This window comes from Suncus etruscus, chromosome 7 (genome assembly GCF_024139225.1).
Source record: "Suncus etruscus isolate mSunEtr1 chromosome 7, mSunEtr1.pri.cur, whole genome shotgun sequence".
Taxonomy (NCBI): Eukaryota; Metazoa; Chordata; class Mammalia; order Eulipotyphla; family Soricidae; genus Suncus; species Suncus etruscus.
In genome coordinates this window covers 9925813-9942749 of record NC_064854.1, presented here as the reverse complement: position 1 = coordinate 9942749, position 16937 = coordinate 9925813, and the positions used below count along the sequence as shown (strand labels likewise).

General features: G+C 41.1%; 1 protein-coding gene across 1 annotated transcript; it reads right to left on the bottom strand.

The window, feature by feature from the left end:
* Positions 1-582: 582 nt before the first annotated feature.
* PCMTD2 (protein-L-isoaspartate (D-aspartate) O-methyltransferase domain containing 2) lies at positions 583-15922 on the bottom strand. Its single transcript, XM_049777473.1, is given in 8 exon segments — positions 583-768; positions 770-966; positions 2307-2331; positions 2333-2431; positions 10505-10676; positions 11360-11462; positions 15473-15557; positions 15559-15922. Coding segments are annotated over 8 exon segments (1089 nt in total). The 5' UTR covers positions 15781-15922.
* Positions 15923-16937: the final 1015 nt, after the last annotated feature.

The following is a 16937-nucleotide window of genomic DNA, read 5'->3' as shown; positions in this document are numbered from 1 at the left end:
ATTCTATGTCTACTGTGTCCACCATCCACTATTGGGTGAACTGTTGGTAGTCATTCTGTTCTTACAGAAATTAATAATCCCTCATTCAAGGAGTTATTTAACATTGGTTCTGGAATAAAGAAAAAAAAAAGTCCTCAAAATTCTTTGGAGAGTCCTGAAAGTTATCTCATACTTTGATGATGTATTCAACTTTCCCACCACTTTTCTTAAATTACAATTAACATCTCTTTTAAGATTTATAAACTTGTGCTTTGTCTCATATTTTAAAAAGCAACGTGAGTGAATGGACGATTTCAGGTTTCCTGCGGGTAGGGGGGGGGAGGTATCTCAGGTGAGAAATGTCATTAAGCATCTCTTAAGCTGGAGAGTCAAGTTTTATCGGTGTGGCTAAAGAGGGAAAACCTTCTCTACCTCCTGAGAAAACATGCACCTGTGAACTTTACTTTACATCAAATTATTTCTTAGGAAATCATACCACTGGATAAATTCTAGAAGACAAACCAAGGACGTAGATAACGCAATAAAGAGGGTCCAACACTTCCCTTTCGATTGTATCTGTTCAGTCAACTTGGGGACAGGCCATTACTTTTCTCTGTAATACAGCAGGTAGTACTTCAGGGGATCTGGCAGGGGGAGGCTCAGGACCCTTCTCACGCAGGAAGTTCACTGGAGGTCTGGCTTGGATTCAGCAGGGTTTTCCTCTTCTTCCCACTGCTTCCGTTCCTCTTCTAAGCCTTCACAGCTATTGTCATCAGAGGCGTTGGATATACCGACTAGCAAAGACTTCTTTGTCTAGAAAGACGATTGTTTCCATTCGACGGCGGCGAACTCTCCTCCGTTTAAACTTAGGAGTGTTCTTCAACCCGCTTCCATTTTGGACCACAGCTTCCTGATGAATGGTCTTCTTAATGGTGCCCCGGATAGCAATGCGAGCCAAGTCCTGAAGGCTTCGAACTGCCAGTGGTGCTGTACACAGAGGAGATGATCCAAGCCTATGAGTGAGGCACTGATTTTCTCCCGGAAACCCTCCTCACCCCCCTGGGTGAATCCACAGAACTACAGGCAGTGGTACAGGAATGCAAATGAAATCTGGTTCTCTGATTTGCATTCTGGTGACACTCATACAAATATTTTCAGAGGCATGAATCCTTAGCATAAGGGAAGGCAGCAGTACTGCTTGCAGGTGTCAGGGTAAAAGGCTCAGGCGGTTAATTGTTTCACTACTCTACTTCCCATTTGACTTCAGCATGCCATTACATTAGAATTTGGGTACTATTTTAAAATTTTATTTATTTGCTCATTATGTTTAATCCTTTAGAGAAAAGCAAATAAAAGCCATTCAGCCAGGTCTGGGAGTGCCATACAATGTGGTGCTCAGGATCATACTGGCAGTGACCATCTGGGGAATCAAATCTGGGTCCAGAGCATGGAAGGTAATGTGTCTCAACCATCGAACAAATAAAAAATTAAAAAAACATGAAGAATTGCATGGAGATAATACGGCAATATAAGGGCTTTCCCTGGGATACTTTTTAAATACATTAAACTAAAAAACTGGCATCGCTTTTATTTTTCCAGTAACCCAACTTCTCAAGAAATAATCACCTACAGCATAGGAAACACACTTAACAATGTGCCATAACTTCTGTTATCCAACCTTCAGGGAGGCTCGTGCAGATTTCAAAAAATGCCTCTTCCCTTGGGAACCTGGGATGTGCCAGAAGACCCTGACTTAGAACACCTCCCCCCACTTTACCAACACCCAGCCCTCCTTTCTTGCCCTGTCTCACTCCCCTCTTCACTCAGCTCCTGAATTCAACCGCAATACATTTAGAAAGTCTACATGGCGTCACAAATTATTAATCAATACTGCCCTCTGAAGGCCAAGCCTCTAATCCCAAACTCAAGGTGGCCCTCTACATCAGACACTAACTACTTCAGGCTTCATCAGGTGTCACAATGACAGACCTGTCCAACCAAAAAAAACAGAAAGCTCAAAGAGGAGTGCGTGGGGTTGACTGCAGCAAACACAAGCACCTTAAACTCTTTGTACTATCTTTCTGGTCACAAACAGGGTTTCGTAAGGCAATTGTACCACAGTGCTCATCTAGAAATGCCACCCAGAGCTCACAGCCTACATAAGTTCTATTTAACCTTTCTCTGTATACTCTAATTTCTGCCATATTCAAAAGTTTAAGTTGCTTTTAGGGGGTTATCTTCTTACAAGTTCCTTATACATTTTGTTTCCCCTTCAGATTCTGCTAAGATCAGAAAATCTAACTGTAAGGAAGGGTCTTTTTACTTACGTAACTGGACAAGTCTTGATTTTCCCAGACTCTGAATGGCAGGGTTGGATCAGAGGAGCAAATGAAACAGCCAGAATCTTTTTGGTTTCCCAAGCAGAAGGACCAGTACGTGTAATCTTAGTCAACTATCCCAAAAAACAAAATGAGAATATTCCAAAAGATTGGCCAATTGGTAAATTATATTAAAATAGAATTATTTCTTTATATGACATAAGACAAACTATTAAAGAAAACAACCTGAGAGCTCAAAAAATTCCAATAAGCAGAGTAAAAAAGTGAGGAAAGCTGCTCTTAAAAAAATGACATTAGTGCAGAGTATGACTACAGGAAGTAAAGCACTTGCCTTGCACAAGGCCAAGCAGGTTTCAATCCCCAGTACCCCCAGAAGGCCCCCCCTTGAGCCCAATCAGGAGTTAATCCCTGAGCACATCACCAGGAGTAAGCCCCTAAGCGTAGGGCGGGTATGATCCCTGCAAATACACACACACACACACACACACACACACACACACACACACACACACACACACACACACACACACACACACACAGGAGTGATCCTGAGCACATCACCAGGAATAAGCGTGGTGTGATCCCTGCAAAATACACCACACACATACAAACACACACACACACCACACACACCCAGGAGTGATCCTGAGCACATCACCAGGAATAAGCCTTAAAGCGTAGGCAGGTGTGACCCCTGAAAATGCAAATACACACACACCACACATACATACATACACACACACATACACACACACACCATACACACACACAAGAAATTAAGACAGCCTCTGGTAGTTCTTCAACTCGGATGGAATCTGGGGCTGTTCTTTATCCTGGGGAGTAAGGGAAGTGGTACATTGGTACAAGAAGTCCTGCATGCAACAAACAAATTCACAAACCACACCTGAACCAAGAAGTCTTAAGAGTTCACTGTTACTCGAGACCATGTGCACCATCCTCCTGTATGAGCAGTAAGCCTCACTCTTGGGAGATGGACACTCAAGGGTCCTCATTTCCTGAAAACTGGGGCTTCAGTGAGGAAACTTGCATAGTATATCATCAAAATCTACATCAAAGCGTATTGCAGGGGCCGGAGAGATAGCATGGAGTAGGCATTTGCCTGGCATGTTGAAGGATGGGTAATTCGAATGCCAGATCCCATATGGTCCCCTGGAGCCTGCAGGAGCGATGATTTCTGAGTGTAGAGCCAGGAGAAACCCCCCCTGAGTACTGCGGGTATGACAAAAAAAAAGAAAAAGAAAAAATAGCATACTGCAGAGCAGGTCATGAAAACCCTGCAGAATAAAAGGTCGTGAAAACCTCCACTAAGACTCCCAACTCACGTACTTGGAAGACTCTTGCCTGATTAGAAAACACAGCCCCTCCTATGAGTTCAAAGGCCCACACTGGACATAGCACTGTTTCTCGCAGCTGTCAAGCCAAGATTAATGCGTTCTTGTCTAAAAATATCTAACCAGCAAATCCAAAAAATCTAAAATCCGCGGGGGCAGGGAGAACGCTCAAAGCACTAGAGTATATTCTCTGCAATGTATACCCCAGGATTCAATTCCAGCACCCACATAGTGCACAAGTTCCCTGGAAGCCATCCCCCCGAAAGCAGAGGGAAAAAAAAGAGGGGGGGAGAAAAAGAACACCTAATATATTCTGAATCATAGATTTTAGAGTCTAAAAAAAAAAAGATAAATTAGATAATTATCGCTAAATTAAGGGCCCGGAGATAGATAGCATGGAGGTAAGGCATTTGCCTTGCATGCAGAAGGACAGTGGTTTGAAATCCCGGATCCCATAGGATCCCCGAGCCTGCCCAGGAGTGATTTCTGAGCATAGAGCCAGGAGGAGCCCCTGAGCGCTGCGGGTGTGACCCCAAAAAACCAAATAAATAAATAATAAATAAATAAATAAATAAATAAACTAAATTATTGTTAAATTAAACATCAAATTTTTAATTGAGGTTGATAACAATGGTGCTTAAATAATCATCTATTTAAAAAATGTTAAGTGAGCAATAGCACAGCATTTTTCTTTGCATGCAGCCAAGCCAGGCTCAATCCTTGGCATCCCATAAGGTCCCCTAAACCTGCCACAAATCATTTCTGAGCAAAGAGCCAGGAGTAACCTGAAAGCCACCAGGTGTGGTCCAAAAAACAAAAAACAAAAAAAAAAAAAACAAAAAAAAAAAAAAAAGAGTTGATTTCTTATATAAACTAGCTAATTTTCCCCCCACTGGCCTGTAGCTGGCGTGTCAGTACCATTTTTCTGTTATTTTCTTGTGGGTTTGGGGGGGGGACATACCTGGCTCTGCAATCAGGGATCCTCCTGAAGATGCTCAGTGGACCTTATACAGTACCAGGTATCAAACCTGGGTCAGGTGCATGTAAAGCAAGAGCTTGGCTTACTTACTATCTCTCCAGCCCTATTGGTGCCATTTTCCCAACAGCAGGTACTATCATTTGGAAAATCACATTTGGGGAATTTTGCATTATATTTGGAGAATTCTCTCAATGTTTTAAACTTTTTCATGACCTGCTTCTGTTTTGTTTTATTTTTGGTTTTTGGACCATACCTGGCAGAGCTCAGGATTTATTCCTGGCTTGCACTCAGAAATTATTCCTGGCAGCCTCAGAGGTCTATATGGAATGCCAGGGATCGAACCCAGGTAGGCTGAGTGCAAGGCAAACACCATACCCACTGTGTGAACAACCCAGCCCCATGACCTGTTTTGTTTTTTGTTTTTTTTACGTCAGTCCTGATTATGTTTCCTCTCAAAACCCAAGAGAAAACACATCAACATGACTTCCTAAATATCCTGAAGCACACTATCGAGATCCACTCTTCAGAAGAAAGGATTCCTTTAAAAATAATTCCATCCCTCTGACAGTTCAGAGATCTGAGCAAGAAGAATAAGGTGGAGAATGCTGCTTACTATGATGAAACACAGTCCTCCACTATGTAGCCCCAGGAAGCAAGGAGGAATCAACTTTCATGTATGAGAATTTAGCAACAGGCTTTATCTAACATAGATAATGAATTTTAACACTCAGGGGTCAGAGAGATAGCACAGGGATAGGGCATTTGCCTTGCACGCAGCCAATCCAGGACGGTCAGTGGTGCAAGTCCAGGCATCCCATGTAGTGCCCCGAGCCTGCCCGGAACAATTTCTGAGCTCAGCACCAGGAGTAACTGAGTGCTGCCGGATGTGACCCAAAAACCATAAACAAAACAACAACAACAAAAAAATAAACTCAGAACTCTTAACACCATGCACAAGTCAAATCAAAATGGATTAAAGACCTTGATATGAAACCTGAAACCATAATAAGGTACATAGAGGAGAATGTAGGCAGAATACGCCATGGCACTAAAGCTAAAGCATTTTCAAGGAATAAAACACCCACTGACCAAGCAAAGATAAACAAATTGGACTACATTAAACTAAAAATTTTCTGCACCTCAAAGAAAATGGTGACTAGAATACAAAGATTCCCACAAAATGGGAGAAACTATTCACCCAATATCCATCTGATAAGGAGTTAATATCTCAAATATACAAGGCAGTGGTAGAGCTTAACAAGAAGAGAGCATCTAACTCCATCCAAAAATGGGAAGAAGAAATGAACAAGCATTTCATCGAAGAAGAAATAGAGATGGCCAAAAGGCAAATTAAAAAATGTTCCACAGGGCCCGGAGAGATAGCACAGTGGCGTTTGCCTTGCAAGCAGCCGATGCAGGACCAAAGGTGGTTGGTTCGAATCCCGGTGTCCCACATGGTCCCCCGTGCCTGCCAGGAGCTATTTCTGAGCAGACAGCCAGGAGTAACCCCTGAGCACCGCCGGTGTGGCCCAAAAACCAAAAAAAAAAAAAATGTTCCACAGACCTGGAGCCCAGAGTTGATCTTATGCCAATAAACCTCGGGGGTGAGGCCTTCTTGTAATCAGGCCAAGGATTTTTTTTTTTCTGTTTTCCCCATATTTTTCTGGGCCTATGCAACAACGGCGATTGCCACTGTAACACTTTTACTATTTTTTCTTTAACCCTTATCCTTTAAGAAAAAAAAATTACTGAACTTAAAAACAAATAACTGTAGTAGAATGCCTGTCTCGAATACAGGCAGGGGATGGGAGGGGGGCATTGAGAGGGGGGAATGTTACACTGGTGAAGGGGGGTGTTCTCTTTGTAACCCAACTATAATCATATTATTTAAATAAAAAATATTTTTAAAAATGCTCCACAGAGCCGGAGAGCTAGCATGGAGGTAGGGCATTTGCCTTGCATACATAAGGACGGTGGTTCAAATCCTGACATCCCATATGGTTCCCTGAGCCTACCAGAAGCAATTTCTGAGCATAGAGCCAGGAGTAACCTCTGAGTGCTTCTGGTGTGACCCAAAAACAAAAACAAACAAAACAAACAAACAAAAAAACGCTCCACATCATTAATCATCAGGGAGATGGAAATCAATACAAACTAACAGGGGCCGGAGAGATAGCATGGAGGTAAGGCGTTTGCCTTTCATGCAGGAGGTCATTGGTTCGAATCCTGGTGCCCCATATGGTCCCCTCGTGCCTGCCAGGAGCAATTTCTGAGCCTGGAGCCAGGAATAACTCCTGAGCACTGCCGGGTGTGACCCAAAAAACACAAAAATAACAAACAAACAAAAAAGCAAACAAACAAAAAAAAATCTCACACCACAGAGACTGGCATACATCACAAAAACAAGAACCATCAGTGCTGGTGCAAAAATGCAGAGAAAGGGACTCATTCACTGCTAGTCAAATGGTCCAGCCTTTTTGAAAAATAATATGGATATTCCTGAAAAAAAAAAACTAGAAATGAGCTTTCATTAACACCCAACAATACTACTCCTAGAAATATATGTTAGGAGCCCCCAAATCCAAAGTAGTAAAGCTCTGTGTATTCCTATGTTCATTGCAGCACTATTCATAATAACCGGAATCTGGAAACAACCCAAGTGCCTGAGAACAGATGAGTGGATCAAGAGACCAGTTATATCTACACAATGCAGCTATTAAGAAAAATTAAGTTGGGGGCAGAGAGATAGCATGGAGATAAGGCGTTTGTCTTGCATGCAAAAGGATGGCGGTTTGAATTCCCATATGGTCCCTCGAGCCTGCCAGAAGTGATTTCTGATTCTGAGTGCATAGCCAGGAGTAACCCCTGAGCGTCACCGGGTGTGACCCAAAAACTAAAAATAAATAAAAGATAGTACTGTAATAGTATTCAGAGACAATAGAGATGAGGGTCCTTCCATGGTAGGAAGCTTGCCACAAATAGTGGCAGGGAATGCAGTTAGGACAGAGAAAGGACCACTATGACAATGGTAGTCAGAAATGGTCACTCTGGACAAGAACTGGGTACTGAAAGGAGATAAAATGATAGACATGATACCCCTTCAATAACAACATTGAAAACCACAGTGTCTAAAAAGGAAAGAAAAAGAAGAAGTGAAAGAGAGAAATGGAAAAACGTCTGCCCCGGAGGCAGACAGGAGAGAGGGCATGGGCAGAAGGGAAACTGTGAACATTGGTGGCAGGAAATATGTACACCAGTGATGGGTACTATACATTATATGACTGAAATTAAATTATGAACAACTTTATAACTATGAAAAACACCAACTATATTATGAAAAATCCTGTAACCATGGTGTTTAAATGAAGTAATTTAAAAAAAAATAGAGAATTGCTAGTAAGGCCCCTAGGTCTCCTGGGTACCACTTGGGAGCAGCCCCCCAAAAATTCCAAATATTTTACAAATATATTTTAATTACATCTTTACTTAAGCGCCATGATTACAAACATGTTTGTAGTTGGGTTTCCATTATAAAAAGAATACCCCCGACCCCCGTTCATCACTGCAACCTTACCGCCACCAATGTCACCCATCTCCCTCCTCCCCCCTTCCTCTGCCTATATTCAAGACAGGCATTCTACTTCTCTTGCTCACTACCATTGTCATAACAGTTGTTAGTGTAGTTATTTCTCTTACTGCACTCATAAGCTTCATATTGTGGCGGTACTTCCAGCCCTCATCTCTATGGTCTCTGGGTGTTATTACAATAATGTCTTTTATTTTTCTTAAATCCCATAGATGAGTGAGACTATTCTGTGTCTATCTCTCTCCCTCTGACTTATTTCATAGGTCATAATAGTTTCCATGTTTATCCATGTATAGAAAAATTTCATGACTTCATTTTTCCTGATGGTTGCATAATATTTCATTGTGTACATGTACCAGTTTCTGGCTATTGTAAATAGCGCTGCAATGAATATAGATGTGCAGAAGGCATTTTTGTATTGTGTTTTTGTGTCCCTAGAGTATATCCCTAGGAGTGGTATAACTGAATCATATGGGAGCTCAATTTCCAGTTTTTTGAGGAATCTCCATATTGTTTGCCATAAAGGCTGGACTAGACAGCATTCCCACCAGCAGTGAATAAGAGTTCCTTTCTCCCCACATCCCCACCAGCACTGATTGTTCTTGTTCTTTGTGATGTGTGCCAGCCTCTGTGGCGTGAGATGGTACCTCATTGTTGTTTTGATTTGCATCTCCCTGATGATCAGTGATGTGGAACACTTTTTCATGTGCCTTTTGGTCATCTATATTTCTTCTTTGAAAAAGTGTTCATTTCTTCTCCCCATTTTTTTTGATGGGGTAAGAAGTGTTTTTCTTATTAAGTTGTTAGTACCTTGGCCCCTTATCTGATGGATACTAGATGTACATACTTTACAAATATGTACTGGGATATTTATTTGGGGTTTTTTTGGGGTGTTGTTTTTGGGGGGCCACACCATTAGATGCTCAGGGGTTACTCCTGACAAGCGCTCAGAAATTGCCCCTGGCTTGGGGGGACCATATGGGACACCAGGGAATCGAACCGTGGTCCTTCCTTGGCTAGCGCTTGCATGACTTGCCTCTGGCACCACCTCGCCAACCCCGTACTGGGATATTTATAAAGAAATTTCAATCAGAAATATTCACTAAAGCCTTTTCTTAACAGTAAATATGGTGAGAATAACACTCAGCCTTATGGCCAGTTATAAGAACTAAATACACTGTGGTCCTCAATTTAACAAATTAACACCAAAAAAAATGTCAAAATTGCAATGACTTCTAACTGCTTCGGCATGAATCCTTTTAAGTAAACTTTTCTTTTTTTTTTTTGGTTTTGGGGCCACACCCGGTGACACTCAGGGGTTACTCCTGGCTATGCACTCAGAAATCGCTTCTGGCTTGGTGGACCATACGGGACGCCAGGGGGTCAAACCATGGTCCGTGTACAAGGCAGATGCCTTACGCCCTGCGCCACTGCTCAGGCCCCATGAACCCTTTTAAGCAAAACTCTTAAATTCTAAACTATATCAGTACCTTTATAATAAAGATCATAAGAAGAAAATTCAAGAGACATACTACTAACAATTATAGAGTTAGGAATAATTTTTCTTAACATTAACATAACAATTTCTTAATATTCTTCTAAACTATCTAAAATGACTGATTAGAAAATTAAATGCCAACATTTTAAAAACTGCAGGACATTATGTAAAATTGCACACTCTCCTAATTTTTATCATTTGTTTTTCCTTATTCTTGGTGACTAAGAGACACTGTTCCTGGCGACTACCTGCAATCTAATTAATTTGCACATTTAATACAACCTGCTTTTACCAATAAAAAAAACAGTTCTAAAACATTTACGACAGTATATAAACCATGTATGTCTAAAATAGCAGACATGGGCAAGATTCCTACCAAGCAAGGGATTCCCTGAAATATTCACCATCACAGGACTAATAAGCAAACTAACATTGGGAGTGCAATGACTAACAATTTATATCTGTAATTCAAGTAAAGAATAGTTGCAGAGAGTGTGTAAAGGAAAAGAAGGAGGAGGAGGAGAAGGAGGAGAAGGAGGAGGAGGAGGACAAAGGAGGGGCGAGTGTGGAGGGCAGAATGATTTAGGATTCAGAGTAGGCTCTAGAATGCACTGCCCAGGCAGATCAGCCTGCATACTTCTCAGGTCATCTTTAGGGCCTATGCCTGTCTTTGTTTCCTCCAATGCAACATGGAGGTTCTCAGGAAGGAAGAAAGCAACAGTGAGCGTGAACTTCCTGGTGGGTGCACAACACTCATGATGGGGGTCTGACCTTCTCCTCCAGAGGCATGACAAGGATGCCCCCAACTTTGAGAAGGTTCTTCATGTATTCCTCATGTTCTTTCTGCACTCCAGCCCCACAGTACACACGGTCATACTGAGAACAATCTGGAGAAATCTCCAGGCAATTGCCAGTAACAAAGGAAGGCTCACAGAAATCAAACCTGAAAGTAAACAATAGTTTCTATAAGTAAACATATTTTATTCAATCTATGTAGTCAATCTATGCTAGCCAAGTTATGTTATGTTTTAAGTATAAAAGTTATGTTTTAAGTATGAATATCCCGCGATATAATTTAAAAGGTAGAAGCCAGAATTCCAAATGGTAGACTAGGTAGAGTCATAGAAATCCCAAATACAAATACAATAAAAGCAAGTATCCAACTTTAATATAATCCCCAACCATTGTTTTTTATAATTCATTATTTTAATCAAAATCTACTAAACACATAAAATGAGGAAGGAAATACATTTCTCTACTAAAGTTAATACCTAAAGTAAGAGATTCAAGGCCTTAAAGTAGAAAGAGCTAGTCATATATATTAAGACAAAGGCAAAAATATTGTTTTAAAATAAGTGATAAAATGTTGTCTGTTGGAAACATGAAAATTTAGCAAGATGCATGTTGTTCCCTTCTCTTACAATAGGGACAATTTCCTTTACTTCGGTAACTGTTGAAAAATAAAAAACCTACATTAAAAAAAAAAAACAACTAGGATACATGTCATCCTGATTCACCTATCAGTTTATTCATATTCATTGGCATATAAGAACTAGAAGCTGACTTCGCTACATCTAACAAAAATCTATGGCAGAAGTTACACCCCCACCCAGTGTTTCATCTTACTTGTCAAAGCTATCATTCGTTCTGATGAAGAAGTCTAGTTTCTGCTTTGCATACTCTATCACATCTGAATGGAGCTCCACCCCATGGTTTACACCAAAAGGACCTAAAAGGTTTCAGAATAAGAAAACATTTAGAACTAGGACAAGAAAGAACTCCCTTTATTTCTAGTTTATCAAATGCAGCCCATTCAATTTTGCATACATAATTTCTGAAAACCATGAGTTTTTGAAGTCTGACCACATTTCTGAACCTAAATCGCCCAAGTATGAAGGGTCGCTTCTGCTTACTTCTTTGTGATTCAGAGTAACTAGAAAGTTATGATCATTTGTTCTATGACCATTTAGACATTCCAACACTTTCTAACGTCTGTTTTTCTGCTCTCAACTTCATCATTTGAAAATGTAAAAAGTCAAGGTCTGAAAAATTCAAGATCTTATTAATGGATCAAAAAAAATTATATTTGTAAATGAAACTGGATACAAGTCTCTTCCACAAAAAGTTTCCTGAATATACCGTATTTTCCGGCATATAAGACGACTTTTGAAACAAAAAAAAAGTCAACCAAAAATCGGGGGTCGTGTTTCAATATGCCGCTAAACGAAAATTGTCTGAATATTGCCACAAAACTAATTTTCCAACTCGATCCTGCACCAATCACTGCAAGGCTGCTCGGACCGCCTCTATGACTCAGCCAATCCAAGCAGGCTTTTGATGCATGCAAATTAGACAATGCTTTGGACCCGAATCTACACTGTCAAAAGCCTGCTCAGATGGGCCAGAGTCAGAGAGGAAGTCTATTACAGTATAACCTTTGAACCTTTGCTTGTTGTGATTGGCTCACTGTGGTACATACACTTGCAGCACAGGAACGTTCTGTCTGATACAGAGAATATAGGCCTAAGCCTATGTTTTAACTGCAAAATTAGGGGGTCATCTTAAATGCCCAGTCGTCTTATACACCGGAAAATACAGCACTTAGATGTGATAGCACAATGGGTAAGTTAATTGCCTTGCATGCTGTCAACCCGGGTTTGATCCCAAGCACCGCATATTACTCCCTGCCAGGAGTAATCCCAGAGCACTACCAGGAGTGGCCCCAAAACAGAAATAAAAAAGGCATTTTTCTCTATGCTGGCCAATAAGGAAAAACAGTGATCTCCTTTCTGGAGGCGTGGAGGGTTAGCCTCTAAGGTGCTGATTCTACTTTGTACCTTGTTAGGCTTACACAGATTTTACACATGTAAAACAGCACCAAGCTTGACATAATCAACTGAGTACTAGAGGTAAGCAGATATTCGTAAAGTACAGGTAAGTAACACTGTACAGGAGGTTAAGTGGCTACCCGTGTACTGTAGTAGGAAAGTAGTTGTTTCTACACTGGCGGTGACTGTATCTGGAGATAATCGGTTGCTCATATAATGGCTATTCATTTACTGGAGGTAACCATATACTGTCTGTATAGGGTTCATGTTTTGAAGGAGGTTAAAGGACTGTTAATGTACAAGAGTTAAGACACTATCTCTAGTGTTTAAAATCAACATTGAAGCCCAGAAGTCATGTGGGCCTTTCACACATATATGCAGTAAAGACACAATGGGGCCAGGGATATAGTATAGGGGTTAAGGCACTTCCTAACCCTAATTTGATTCCTAGCACTATACTGTCTCCTAGTCACTGCTGGGAGCAAGACAACCAAGGATAGAGCCAAAAATAGTCCCAAGCACTTCCAAGTGTGGCCTATCACTTTCCCTGCAAAAAAAAAAAAAAGAAAAGAAAAAAAAAGTAAACAAAGAAAATAGGGGCTAGAGATATAGCATGTAGGTTAGGCGTTTGCCTTTCATGCAGAAGATCATTGGTTCTAATCCCGGCATCCCATATGGTCCCCCAAAGCCTGCCAGGAGCAATTTCTGAGCATAGAGCAGGAGTAACCCCTGAGTGCTGCTGGGTGTGACCCAAAAAAAACAAAAACAAAAATAAATAAATAAATAAATACATAAATAAAAAACGAGGCACAACCCTATGGTCAAACAGAAATATAGTGGTGAGCATCTGTGCACCCTCTCTTTTACCATCTATATGTGGGTGTACTTGGCACATCAGCAACCAGCGTCCTTGTCTCCAAATTTACTTCTCAGCATCTCATACAGAGACTCATAAAAAGAGGTATGAATGGAGCTGAAGCAATAGTATAGCATGTAACATTTGTGCCTTGCTTGCAGCTGACCCGGGTTCAGTCCCCACCATCCAATACAGTCCCCTGAGCATGATTCCGATACACAGAGTTAGGAGTAATTCCTAAGCATCACCAAGTGTGGCCAAAAAATAATTAATTCATTAAAAGTATGAGATACTGGGGCCGGTGAGGTAGCGCTAGAGGTAGGGTGTCTGTCTACCTTGCAAGCGCTAGCCAAGGAAGGACCGAAGTCGAACCCCCAGCTTCCCATATGGTCCCCCCAAGCCAGGGGCAATTTCTGAGTACTTAGCCAGGAGTAACCCCTGAGCATCAAACGGGTGTGGCCCGAAAAACAAAAACTAAAAAAATGTATGAGATACTGATGTTCTTTTTTTTTTCTTTTTTTCTTTTATTTAGAGATACTGATGTTCTAATCTAAAAAAAAAAAAAAAAAAAGAAAAGAGTCCAATTCAGAGGTCAGAGTGACAGTACTGGGAATAGGGTGATTGCCTTGCACATGGCTAACCTGGGTTCCATCACTGGCATGACATATAGTCCCCAGAACTGCCAGGAGTAATCCCTGAGTGCACATGCAAAAATAAGTCCTGAACACTGCGAGGTATGGCCCCAAAATCCCACATACTTACCCCCAGAAAAAGAATAAGTTTCAATATATTTTTAAAAAATAAAAGTCAATTTGGGGATAAGGACATTGCTCAAAAAGATTGAGTAATCACCATTGGATGCAGCCCTGGTGGCCCTTATATTCTAGGTCCCAAGCACGAAGGCTTCAGGCCAGCAAAGTCAGGTCAAATACCATGGGGTGGGGGTGGCCCAGGAGCTTTGAAATAGTAATTGGGAGGCTCAAAATCTTAAAAAATAAATAAATAAATGATTATAAACAAAATACACCTTCTCTTTGGGTATCAAAACAACAAAATTAATAAAAACTGCTTGGAAAAATCTTTTTTTTTTTTTTTTTTTTTGGTTTTTAGGCCACGCTGGTGGTGCTCAGGGGTTACTCCTGGCTGTCTGCTCAGAAATAGCTCCTGGCAGGCACGGGGGACCATATGGGACACCAGGATTTGAACCAACCACTTTGGTCTGGATCAGCTGCTTGCAAGGCAAACGCCGCTGTGCTATCTCTCCAGGCCCTTGGAAAAAAACTCAAAATTGACTTTATATTACCCTGTATATAGAGAGAATAATAACAGTCTGGTTATTGAATTAAGTCTGAAATCTCCCAGAAGTTCACACAGGCTGTTACTCAGTGGTCAGCTGTTGTCTAGGACCTCACTTCTTAATCTTATGGGCAAAATCTATTATCAGTTGTATAAATAAATGTAGAGAAAACTGAAGACTTTTTTTTTTTTTTTTTTTTTTTTTTTTTTGGTTTTTGGGCCACACTGGGTGACGCTCAGTGATTACTCCTGGCTATGAGCTCAGAAATCACGCCTGGCTTGGGGGACCATATGGGACGCCGGGGAATCGAATCTAGGTCCGTCCTAGGCTAGTGCTGGCAAGGCAGACACTTTACCTCTAGCGCCACCACGCCAGCCCCAAGACTTAAGACTTCTTATAAGTAAATTTTTAATTATTAACATTTGTTTTAATGTATAAAACTTTCTGCCCAGGAGCTCATAAAATTTCTCAGATGGGGTGGGCTGAAAAAAAAATGTCTCAAGTAACAAGAAGTCTCAAGTGGAAGAAGTTTAAGGAGCACTGGTTAAGAAGAGTATGCTAATCAAATGAGGAAGGGGTTGGAGGGGAGAGCAAATAGGAGGGAATCCTCTAGAAATCTAGTGCCTCCCTCCATTCTCCAGTTCAGTAACCCTGTGTGAACATCAAGTAACTTCTGGGACTCCAACAGAGGAGAGAGGACCAGCAAGGTCTCCTACTGCACCCACGACACAAGGCAAACTCCCAAACTCCAGATTTACCTAGAATGAGCCCCACCATGGAGCTAAGGTACCCAGTGCCACTGCCCAGGTTCAAGAATGAGAGACCAGGCTGCAGTTCCAGGGCCTTCCATCACCTCTGAGTAGATGCACGGAGCTGAGATATGGATGTTTCCATGCTTCCATGCCAAATCTTTGTAAGCATTTTCCTTATATTCTTCAAGGTAGTAGTCAGCACGATCAATTGCTCGGAAAGCCTGCTCTACCAATTCGGTCCGAATGTACTGGGCTTCTTTGAGATTATCTATGAGCTCATCGTTGTCTTCCCCTGCACTCACAGCACCTCCCATCTTGGAGACCACTTTTAGACAACACTACAAGGAAACAGTGTGTAAAAGAGCTGTTGACATGAAAGGTGAGAACAAACCATCACATTCCTAACAAGACCAATTCTGAAAATAATGCAGGCAGGCAGGATGCCCTTTTGCCAATTCAAACCCCACATGCCACTGAGGATATCAGATTCAGAAGAAGAATCAAACACTTAATTTTGAAACTCCATTCTACTCATTCAGAAATATTTTGTAATTTTAACATTGAATAATTCAAATGAACTTGAGATACTTAACAAAGAACAACTTAAAAATATTCAAGCACGGGGCCAGAGAGATAGCATGGAGGTAAGGTGTTTGCCTTTCATGCAGAAGGTCAGTGGTTCAAATCCCGACATCCCATATGGTCCTCTGTGCCTGCCAGGGGCGATTTCTGAGCATAGAGCCAGGAGTAACCCCTGAGCACTGCCGGGTGTGACCCAAAAACAAAAAAAAAAAAATTTCAAGCACAAATTCAAAACTTTACTGAAAGTTGTTAACCCAAAAAGCACTTTTTAATTTTGTTTTGGGGCCTAACCCAGCTATGTTAAGGGCTTACTCCTGGTTCTCCACTCAGGCATCACTCCTGGTGGTGCTCAGGGGCCCTTATGGGGTCAATCAAACCCCTATCAGCCATGTGCAAACAAAAGTCACTTATTTAGGGTGAAAATTAAGTTGAATATTGATCTGCCTTAAGTATATCTATATACGGAAAAATTATTGAATGTAAAGAGTTAATGTTTCTAAAAATTGACATTGTTCTAATGTCAACTTTACTTTAAAAAGTCATTTATTATAAATTTTTAAAATAAATAAATCTTTAAAAGCAAAAAAATGGACTCAGGTAAACAATCCCAATGAATTACTGTTTGAAATTAAGATTTAACTGGAGTCCTATATTTTATTTGGCAGATCATACCCCTACTACTTACAATATCAAGTGAAGCAATCTACTCATGTTGATTTGAATATTCTGATGCACAAATTTCAGGCACTATGATGACAAACACCTCATTATGACAAACAATCCTCCCAACCCCAACCCACCCACAACCCTAAGTAGTTTTGGAGCAGGCGCAGATCCAGCTCCTGTACCCCTTCTTAAGTAAAGCTGAATCACGCTTCCAGACATTCAA